The sequence below is a fragment of the Montipora foliosa genome, chromosome 6, assembly GCF_036669935.1.
Source record: "Montipora foliosa isolate CH-2021 chromosome 6, ASM3666993v2, whole genome shotgun sequence".
Lineage (NCBI taxonomy): Eukaryota > Metazoa > Cnidaria > Anthozoa > Scleractinia > Acroporidae > Montipora > Montipora foliosa.
The window spans coordinates 43,517,899-43,529,933 of NC_090874.1; the positions used below are offsets into that span (position 1 = coordinate 43,517,899).

At 39.7% G+C, this 12,035-nt stretch overlaps 1 protein-coding gene across 1 annotated transcript; it reads left to right on the top strand.

Moving 5' to 3' along the window:
• Positions 1–5,351: 5,351 nt before the first annotated feature.
• Positions 5,352–6,053, top strand: LOC138005599 (uncharacterized). Its single transcript, XM_068851804.1, has one exon. The coding sequence runs from the start codon at positions 5,352–5,354 to the stop codon at positions 6,051–6,053; it is 702 nt and encodes a 233-aa protein (XP_068707905.1).
• The last annotated feature ends 5,982 nt before the right edge of the window (positions 6,054–12,035 follow it).

The following is a 12,035-nucleotide window of genomic DNA, read 5'->3' on the forward strand; positions in this document are numbered from 1 at the left end:
AACAGAGGAACAGTAGGCACAGAAAAACAGAAGAGGGACAGAACAGAGGGACACAAGAACAGTAGGCACAGAGGAACAGTAGGCACATAAAAAAGAGGAACAGACGAACGGTAGGCACAGAACTGAAAACAGAGGAAAAGTAGGCACAAAAGAACAGGAGAACAGAAGAACAGTAGGCACGCGCGGGAGCGTTGGCTGAAGAGGGTTTGGTGCTGAATTGATATTCACAAAACACTCGTACAGCGGTTTATTTTCGGGCGTTTCAGTTCAATAGTGGCTTCGAAGGTAGAGTATACATACATACACACTTCATTTATTTATAGACGTTAACATCTTCAGAATATATTACAACAAAATATATTACAACTACATTGTTTTACAGGATTGCCGTGGGAGCCCAACCGGCACCTACTACATAGTTGGTCAATTTCCCTGATTTTCGCAAAGTGATGGGCAAACTATTCCATAACAGTGCTCCGCTGTAGCAGAAAGCACGCTTGCCATAATTTGTGCGCGGCAATTGCAAAGGCAACTCAAGTTTAGCATCTAAGTTTCTTAAGTTGTATTGCGTACTGCGGGTACTGAATAAATTCTGGAGGTACGCTGGGGTGAGTCCATTGCTTTTGTCGGCGTGTAATTGGACTTGGTAATCGCCCTGACAGCCCTATTTTGAAGCTTAAGGTTAAGTTGAAGTCGTCCCAACTGATCCTCTGTGGCTCTGTGCCTACTATTCTTTTGTTCTTCTGTACCTCTGCAATTGCTTCTGTGCCTACTGTTCCTCTGTTCCTACTGTTCTTCTGTTCCTCTATTCATTTGTGCTTACTCTTCTTCTGTTTCTCTGTTTTTCTGTGCCTAGTGTGTTACAATATGCGCTAGTTTGTGGTAGAGGGACGTGTGCTATTGTGTAACTCATTGTGTACGGCGAAGATCGATAGCGTCACGTCTAACCAAGCTCTCATTATTTACCTTTTTATTTTCTTCTATCTTTCACTTTATCTACCATGAACTAATTAGCTTTCGAGATAAAACAATGGAGTACAGCTTGGATAAATTCACGTTGGCCTTTTGCGCTCCTACGCAAGGGATTTTTGCAAGTGGTCTGCCAAAGAGAAGTAAATCAACTGCCATGATTCCTGCTACCATCAAGCTTGCCCTCGGCTTAAAGCTTCTTCGTTTTGCTTTAGCTGCCAATCTATTGCTGCTTTCGAACGATCTTCAATTAAATCCTGGGTGTTCTTCTATCGACTCAAGTTCCAACTCAAGTTTCTCTTTCCTCACGGAAAAAATCAATACTTTTCGTTCCTCTATGGCAAGCGACCAAATCGTCGATTTAGGTGAACATGGGTTGCTAGATGATTCCTCGTCTTATTTCGATCTTAATCTTGGTCGAAATGGTATCCGAATGGGAACTTGAAATGTCATTTATTTGACCGACGCTAAATTTGACCAGGTAAAGTTATGTTTATCGAGAAAGTCTGGTTTACCTTAATTGGACATTTTATTTCTCAATCATGGAAACGTTCTTGAAGCCTGTGATTCCCAACTCACGTTTTATACAGTGCCTGGCTTCTATACTTTCTGTGGAGACAGGAAAAGGAAGAGCGGAGGTGGTGTCCTAGCTGTTACAAATAACCTGTGTTCAAAACGAAGAAATGATTTGGAGAATGAAGATCTTGAGATATTAAGGCCGGAACACACTAGGCGATAAGTCGCTGCGACACGTCGCGGGGACAAGTCGCCGCAACAAATTGCCTTGTGTGACACGGTTAATTTCTCAAATTAACAATGCCGCTGCGGCAGAATTTTGTCGCCGCAGTCAGGCGCGCGAATTCAAACCAGTTTGAATTCGTGCGACTTATCGCAGGGACAAAATTAGCGAAAGCAGCGTTGTCGCAGCGTGTGTACACTTCCGGCAACAAGTAGCTGCGACAAAATATAAATGAACCAATGAGGGAGCGTCTTATGGTCAGCCATATTGAATTCGAAAACTAGTTCACATTCCCCACATTCCCCCTCATACGAGATCACTGATTGTGCACCGAACAGGCGTCGTGTCGCAGCGACTTGTTTTGCAAGTAGTACACATGGAGCAACTTGTCGCAGAGACATGTCGCTGCGACTTGTCGCCTAGTGTGTCCCGGCCTATATGGTTCGAAGTCTGCCCGTTTAAGTCTAAAAGATCTATTACTATTGGCAGCATATATCGACGATGCGAAGCTGGAAGCTAACATTGAGAAAGTGCATTTATTGAACAAAGAAACGATTATCCTGTCAGATATAAATATTGAATTTCATCATAAGAGAAATTATGATAAACATCGCCTTGTTAAGGGTCTTCGTCTTCACAGTATGAATTTTAAACAGCTTACTACTGAAGTCACGCGCCAGTGTCTCGATATCTACCTCGTTCGTTGCCGTTGAAACTCGCGACATTGGATTATCAGACCACTTGCCTGTCTTTTGTGTTCGTAAATACCGTAATGAAGTGTTCCACTCCAACTGTCACAAAAATATCAAAATAAAATACCGAAACATGAAAAATTTCAATGATGAACAGTTCATTGATACTTATGAATGCTCCTTGGGTCACCTGTTTTGTCTTTGATGATATTGGCCTCTTGGGAACGTATTTACAATGATGCTTTAGACCTGTGCTGCCCTTGGCAAGGAAAAAAGGTCAGATAGAAAAAGCAAGCACCCTGGATTACTAGACAAGTACTCGATCAGCTTCATATCAGGGACAGCCTCCTAAAAACTGCGAGGGGTTTAAATATGGACAAAAGTTGGGACGACTACCGTGTAGCTAGAAATAAAGCTGTTACGTTGGTGCGAAGATCGAAACGTGATTTTCACCAGTCTAGTTTTGAAAACAATGATATCAAGTCGACTTGGAAAAAAATCAAATCGTTATTAAAATGGATCAGCTGTGAAATCCTGTGTTAGTAGGCTCGAAGTAGACGGCAAAGTGATTGATGATCCTGGTGAACTTGCTGAGGAATTTAACATTCACTTCTCGCAGATCGCCTAGAAACTTAGGGAGAAGTTACCAGATTTAAATATTGACTTATCCAGATTGTCAAATTTTGTCAATTCCAGAAAAGATCATGACGTTGTTTTCACTCTTCGGGATACTACTGTTACTCAAGTTAATAGTAATCTGAAGAGAGTTACTCCAAACAAATCTGCTGCTATCGACAAAATTAATACACGTTTACTTCACTTGGCTGCGACCAGTTATCGCGCCGAGTATTGCAAGGATGATAAACTAATCCTTCTCAACTGGAACTTTTCCTCGACGTTGGAAGACAGCTAAAGTTACCCCCTTTGTTTAAAAAAGGTGATGCAAGCGACCCCTCTAATTATCGTCCAATTTCTGTCCTGACAGTCTTATCCACCCAAGTTACCCAGGCCTAGGTCTGATATGATCAAGAAAGCATGCTCATATAAGTCAATTATTCGGTGGAATTCCCTGGAAAACCAAGTGAGATCAATTTGTGACATTGACGCTTTTAGAAAGTCACTCAGGTGTTCTTTTAAGGACGTTCCTCTAATTATCGTCCAATTTCTGTCCTAAAGTTATTGAGCGTTGCGTCCACGATTCCTTGTATGACTTTCTTCAAGTGAACAACTTGATTTATGCTAGACAGTCAGGTTTTCGTAAGCACTATGGTACTGAGGCTGCTCTGATTAAAATAGTTGATGAGCTCTTATTAAATTTGGACAACAACAGAGTCAGAGAAGTACTACTCATTGCCTACTGGTGGTTCATTGGTTCATTTATTTCACACTATTTACATAACATTAACATAGGAAGAAAAGTATAATCACAGCACATGGTTACAAGATAAGTACAGTACAGGTTATAAAATGTGTTATAAAATGTGTATGTTGGTCAAAGTAGCGAAGGCTTTCTAGTTGACCACCTTCGACGCAGTTGACCACAATTTATTATTGTTGAAATGGGAGGCCTATGGTGTTAACGACAGAGCATGATTGGTGTCAGTCATATCTCTAGGGTAGACGTCAGTTCGTCTGCACAAGAATTCGTCCTTGGCCTGTATTTACCATGGAGTACCAGAAGAATCTATTTTGGCTCCTCTTTTCTTTATCTTATTTATTAATGATTTGCCACTTTATATTAAAGCGCAGGTAGATCCGTATGCTGACGATACGACTATCACCTGCTCTGCTGACTATAAGTCTATGGACAAACTTGAACGTGACTTTAGTACTTCAGTTGCTGAAATCCTAAACTGGGCTGTGTCTAATAAACTTCCCATTAATGTAGACAAGACAAATGTAATGATCGTCACTGACAAGAGACTTAAATCCAAATTGGATTTTCAACCATCAGTGAAGTTAAGTGATCATGACCTAGTGAGCAATGTTTCTGGTGCTACTCTGTTGGGTTTGGATATTGATAGTCACTTATCTTTCAGTCAACATGTTGATTCAATTTGTAAGAAGCTTTCTCAACGTATAGCGCTTCTCAGAATAATCAGAGTCTATCTGCCTCTTAGGCAGACTGTTATCATCCTATTATAACCTACGCTAGCGTTATCTGGTCATGTTGTGATAAAGAATCTTTGAATAGAGTATTGAAGCTGCAAAAAAGGGCGGCTAGAGTTATTTTGTCTGCCGATAGAGATTCGCCAGCTGTACAATTATCTAATAAGTTAAAATCGATTCCTTTTTATAAAGAAATAAGATAAGCAGTTGTTCTCTAGTTTTCAAACTTATTCAGGGTACCATTTTGATTTGAAACTATTTGTTATTGTGTACGCCAATTTACATTTTGAGCGTCAGCTTTCACGTGTAGCTATAGTGGCACGTGACTTTTGATGTAAACAAAGCTCGAAAGTTCGGACATTCGAGCAGATCGGACATAACGAATCGGACATAACGACATATAGTGAGACGGAGTGGTGAAATGTACATAAAAGTCATAAAATTTCGGTCTCCTTTTTGCGTGGGACTTTCAAATGATGCAACGGAGACACTATTAGGATTTGGCGCGGGACTTAATAGTTTTACACTCTTATTTCGACAGGATTTAAGCTTACGGGGGTGAGTTTAATGGGGTTTGCCCACATTCGATTTCTGATACTAGGCGGAAGGAAGCAAACATGCTACTCGCTTTATGTCATTACGAATACCTTCATGTATTAAAATTGTCATATGTATACATATGCACTTTGAGGTCAGTATTAAAACAGAATGATTGTGATTTGAGTTTGTGTAAGTCGAGCCTCCTCTGCCGGTGAGCCTTTAAATGTATTCGAATAGCTAGGTCTCGCTAACTTCAACAAGTCGTCTTGTTTGCAATACTTTGCAACAGTTACAGGTTCAACATGTCTAAGCAAGTTACTAAGAGGGATTTCCACACAATGAATGTCGCAGAACTTAAGAAATATTTGCAAGAGCGTGGAGTTTCGGTGAGCGGCTATTTGATTTCGCTGATTGAAATCGCCGCTGCAGTGGAAGGAATGATGCCACCAGTAAATCCAAACTTCGAAAAAGACAAAACCAACGATGCAGATAATTTATTAATTCACGATATGTTAATTTCCAATCCATTCTCAATGAAGACCGTGAACAACTTCAACTCCTCGCTGCCATTCGTCTTGTACGATATTTTTAACTCTTTAATTTACCATTCCACTGAATATGACAAACAGAGACTTGCCGCTTACAAGTCCTTTGATGATTATCGCTTGTTTAATGATGGTTATGTGGAATCTTTGCAAAATGTTCAGTTGAACGAAGTGGGTGTCCATTTATATGTAGCTAAAGTGAAGCCCTTCATGAAAATCAAAACGGATGAAGGAAAAGATCACTATAATCTCTGGTTCATTCTTGAGGGTAGAGGCGCTAACAGAGGTAGTGTACTTCATGCAAGATGCGAATGCAAGGGAGGTCGAGATGGTGGATGTAAACACATTGCAGCTGCCATGTACTCGCTAGAAGATTTGTTGAACACTCGTGGGAAAGACAGCGTAACTAGTGGTCCATGCACCTGGGTTAAGAGACAAAGAGCAAGTACTGTAGCATGAGAATTGAAGGACCTGTTGATTGAGAAAGCAAAAAAAAAAAACCCTCTTCCACAAAAAGAAAACGTAAACACACATACTCCCAAAATATCCAAATAGATGTCCGTGCTCCGGAATCCTCCAGATGAGAAGTATCTCAGAAATTCTACCCAAAAAATGTGCCAATTACCAACTAGTAGTCCAGTTATCTTGTCTTGATTTAAAAAAACGTTGCTGCACTGCAGAAGCAGACACAGATCAAGTTGGCAAAACCACTAAATCAAGTAAAGACAAGCTTGGGAGTGGTATTATAAAGCTTAAGCTAGAAGAGCTTTTACGAAATGATCCAAATATTTCGCTGGAAGAGTTTTGAGGTTGTTCTCTTTCAGTGATACAGAAATTAACTACCAGTACATTGAGAGCACCACCACAAAGCAATGGCAATGTGATGACTGGTATTTACACAAGGCAGTAGTATATAAGGTAAAAGTGGCGCTGTTTTTTAAGAGACATGAGAGCGCACTCATGTGGAACGAAAATCGCGTGGAAAATGGGCATCGCACGTGGACAGGTCCCAACTTCGCGTGGAAGATGGGCATCGCGCGGGCGTGGAAGGGGCTCCCAAGTAGATCTGGTGACGAGGGGTTTCAAGATGGCACCCGGGGCCTGCCGCCGAGTAGATCTGGTGACGAGTGCGAAGGAGAGTTGTATAATTCTATTTTTGTCGCCGTCGCGTTTCGGAGAGAAGAGAAGAAAGGATGGCGACCGCCGCGATCGACGGAATTTCGGGATTGAGGGTGTTCGAAGAGAACGAATTGCTGAAGGAGGTTTGTGTGGTAATGGACGCGATAGGTTTTCCGTTGTCTACTGGTTTCATGAATCGGGAATTGGGTTTTTGTAGTGTTATAGCAATGCGAAATGCCAGTAGATGATATCATCCATCGACTGGCTATGCATGGATGCTTGATGAAGATAGGAAAACAGTAATTTAAAACCAATATATTCACAATGCACATTATTGTAGTCTCGGTCCTAGTGTTTGGGGCGAGAATCATACGTGGGATAGGTTTACAAAAGATGTAGTGGAAATATATGAAGCGAACAAGACAAGAGAACGTTTCATGGTTGGAGTTTTGGGTAACGAACATTTACAGAAAGTCTTGCGTGATTGCGGTGTTCCATATTGGGATCCAACTTGGTTGGGTTGTACGATATTACGTGGTGATTAATATTGTATCTTGATCGATTGTGGCAACCACGAAATAAAGTAGGCGTTATATTGTCCCAAGGTGAAAACAGATTTAGCCGCGAAATATATCTGGGAACGCGTGTGTTGCACAGACGTGATCGATTTCGAACGGCGATTTGCAGAAACTATGATCGATTTAAACTACGAGATTGGTTTCGGGATCATGTGGGTTTTAGCGATGACGCTAAGCATGATCTGGATAGGATTTTTACTTCACGAATATATACTGCGGAGGAAATATAAGATTGACCACAGCGGCAATCAATTGAGGGTTGATCCTTGTAAGCAAATATTGATGACAGATGTTTAACCCAGTGAAGAACTTAAAAAAAAGAAAAGAAATTGATTATTTTTTCACTTACTACTAAAATCACGATGCCTAGACACGTGTGTGAAAGCAGAGTCAAAGATTTACGTTCAAAGAGAGGTAAAGCTGTGGTTACATCTTCGAAAAAACTAAAGAAAAAGACGAGAAAAACATGAAAAAGAAAATACAATGTGATTACTGCGAGATGAACACTTTTGACGTAGATCATTTTTTGGACATAATCAGTGTCTGGGATGGTGTTATGCATCTACATGTGTTTTTAGATGTGGAATTTGAAGACGCCAACGAACGAGCGAGACATCGCGGACGCATGGCGGATGTAAATCACTTTAGCTGTTGTGATTACATGATCCACAAAGGAGGCATGATCCATAAATGGTTAATGGTCCACCAACAGTATAGTGGCAAAGAGGTTCATTTGACATGTAAATGTGGAAAGCTGCGTTGGGTGCTGAAAGGAGAAAAGATAGTCGAATAGAAATTTGTCGAACTATTGAAACACTACTTTTATCCTTGGATAGATGTTGATTTAGTAGTTTCCTGTTATCAATATGACTTTAAAGAGACTGTACGTGCTAGAGAAAGTTCAGAGTTTTCTTTGACGGACGCATTAACTGTGTTAAAGTCAACGAGACTATTACAAGAAAATCAAATTAATATGCAATTGTTATTACTAGAAAAGTATGATTGTTATCATACGGAAACTGTTTTTGACAGTACCATTAGGTTTGATTTGCAGATATACGAAACGCGTTTTCGTTACGAGGGAGTATTAGGTCAGATCGATATTCAATGGTTAAGTGAGACACAATATAGGACTATACGTCTTATAGGTAAAGTTCATTGCGGCCTGGTTTTTACGCGTGATGCTTTTTAATATTACATTATAATTTTAAGATGTTCAAGTGGAAACAAGGGGAGTCTTAAAATCAGCAATTAACATGTATTTTTTCGATATGACAGGTAGGCCTTTTAATGATATTTCATCTGTTTTAAAACGTTTTAATAAAAGGAGAACGAAAAAATGAAAAAACACTTGTCTTTTTCTGAGAAGAATACGAACCCACGCGTTTTTCACTGGAACACAAAGAAAGAGGCATAATGACTATTTTGATATATCGACTAGCGTTTTGCAGTTTCGCCCTATTTTACTCGAAGAGGAGTGGAGGAATATCGATTATATCGAGGATGCACACAAGAATCCGAACAATTGACGATAGTGGTAGCGTCGATGATGGCTCACTTGCAATTATTTGTGACGTGCCGTTACAACAAGGAAGATTACGTTCAAGTTAGAATTGAATCGGATAATCTACCCTTGGGCAGCATCATTTCGGGCATTGTTTTGGTGGGAGACTCTCGTGCTGATCACGTATTCCATCAGATCCAACAAGTTTTAAACAGTCAACAGGAAGTAAATGTTCGAGATCCGTCATTTCGCATCATTATAGAACATGTTTCCACGAGTCATGGAGCGGGTTACTTGGCCAGATAAAGGAAATATTGGAAAGATTTTTAAGAAAAGATAGACAGACGGTGAAATCGCCTCCACCTGAATTTAGTGGCGGTTATTGTGGCGTTGCTGCTTTACTCTTGGTTTTGAAGTGGTTACAATTGGACGAAACAAAACGTCTTAAATGGGCACCATTACGTTATAGTGGTCAAAAGAGACGATTCAGAAACGAAATGTATGGTGTATGTAGAATGGCTAGAGTACCACATCACATGGAGAGAAATGAAGATCGGCCCGTTACACTAGTCGAATTAAAACGCATTTTCCGTGAAAATGAAACGTTTTCCGGATATGGTCTGGTTGTCATCGACAGAGACAAAGAAAATTCGGTGGTTGCCGAAATCAACAAGGATGTACAACATAGTAGGACTATTTATCTTTGTGTAACTAGAGGACATTATGTACTTGTTAAACACATGCGAAATTATTTTGGTTTTGTTCGCGGTTTTTGTTGTAAGGGGTGTCATAGAGTCGTTAAAACTCTCAACAAACACCAACGTGATTTTAGTTTATGTAAACACTGTAAAAGTAAATGTGATTCTTCGGTTTTATGGTGTGTGATCAATGCCATCGATTGTTTCGCGGGATAGAGTGTCATGAGAAACATTTAAAGACGAATGAGTCACCTATGTATCCTAAACGTAAAGTCTGTGAATCTGTGATGGCGTGCCGTTATTGTTGGAAAAATTTGGCTGCTTCCGAAGGTGTTTTTAATCGGGACGCAGAAGGTAATTGTATTAATGCCTACCAAATTAATGCATCTAAAGAGGCGAAAAAACACCGAATTGTTACACGTGTAATTGTAAATACGATTCTAAAGTGTTTCCAAAGGCGAGATGGAGACGATGTTAGAGAAAAAAGGTGAATTCGTCTACTACGATTTCGGAACGCGAACGGATATCGATGCGGACGGTAGTAGATATTACACTCCTAACCGTTGTGTTTTACAGTTTGCAACGCCTAAAGAAAACGGAAAACATCGCCAGATCACTTTCATGGGGGACGATTGTGTCGAAACATTAATGGATTATTCATTTTTCGGTAAAATAAGCTTGTTGGACCAAAAGACGCCATATAAGTTCGTTGCGCACAATGCTGGTGGTTTTGACGGGCACATTTTATTATGCGGTTACTTGAAACAGACTTGGGTGAAACCCAATATCATTTTTGGCGGCACTCGCATTAAACAATTCAAAGTCGGTCAAATGATTTCTCTAGATTCGTCGTGTTATATCCAGGAGAAACTTCGGACGTTTACCGAAACGTTTGATGTCAAAACGGTAAAAGGTTATTTTCCACACAAATTTAACGTTAGCGAAAATTGGGATTATGTCGGTGTGATACCTAATAAAAAATATTTTCTGCAAGAAGACGTTGAAACTAGCGATTTCATCGCGTGGTATGAAAGACAACGCTGTAAAGGTGCCGTGTGGGATTTTCAAAAAAAATTTAAAAATATATTGTCTGGCAGATGTGTCATTACTTCGTCAAGGTTTCGAAAAATTTCGGCAGGAAGTTAAAAATCTTACGTTTCGAGAAGATTCGACTTATCCTTTTCCCGGTGTCGGAGTGGGTGTCAACAATTGCACTACGGCGGGCCTGGCTAATCTGATCTTTCGATACGTTCACCTTAAACCGTACATGGTGGGTATTACACGCGAACAGGGTTATCCGGAAGAAGCGCAGTCGGAGATGGCAAGAGAATAATATTTAGCTTATAGGAATAGAGTCGATTTTGACTGTAGACTTCGAACTTCGTCGTCGACGGAGGGAGAAAAGAAGATGATGAGATGATTCTCTTTACGACGAATTGGATGAATATTTCAAATTGGCTCCTTTGGACTAGGAAAGGTGTTATTCGTTCGTGAACGATAAAATGGTGACGGATTTGAAGGCCGATATAGGTCCCCCATTTAGATGTTATACTTTTGGTTATGTAATGTAATATTGTATATGTTAGAAGTAAGGTGATTTAATATATTATATCAATGAATTGTAAACAGGTTAATGATATTGCAGTTGTAAAAAGATTAAAGATATTGTCGTCGTTTATTATTTTTGTGTTTTTAATGTCTACTGGTGACTTGAAGTTTGAGATATGTCGAATGTATTTAGGCGATCGGAATATGTTGAAAACGGGAGGAGGAGGAGGAGGAGGAGGAGGAGAGTGAAACCGTACGTGGTGGTGATTCGGCAGTTTCGAATAGTGTACTGATATCGGAATTGGACGGTGAATTGCCAGAGAATGTAGGCGATTCACTCGATTATATCGAAGATCGTTTACCACAAACGCATTGGTATATCGAGTGGTTTTGTATTTTTTACGGTGTTTCTGAATTGTGTTTGAAGAACGCGCTTGGGAATAAAAATCGTGACTATTATTCGAAATCAATTAACACTACTGGATACGAAACTGCTGTGTGAAAATAAAATGGTTGAACCTGTTTGCTGTGAAGATTTAAAAGAGGTAGATTTTATTTCAGATTTTTTAAAAAATTATGTCAAGCGGAAAATGATAAGTTTATCGATGTTTTTACAATTGCGGTTTATTAACGAGAGGAAAGAACAAGAATAAGAAAAAAGCGAAAAGACGAGGTGTCACTTACAGTGTCATTAAGATGTAATGTAATTGTAAAAAGATATAAAGATGATTTGTATGAAGTAATATTATTATTAAAAACGAGTAACAAAAAAGAGAAGCTTGATTTACTTAAGCAAAAAATTTTAAAACGTGTTTGAGTGGAGATAGTGAGTATCAATATGCTCAGGTGGAACCCTTATTCCGATTTTTGCGAAAAAAATTTCCAAAACTTCCGTTTATCCGTGCAGAAGTACGTGATTACGTTTTTAAAAATTCTAGAGCAAAGCAGATCATCACTCGCATTGTGACGCGTAAGTTCCCTCGATTGAAGACGA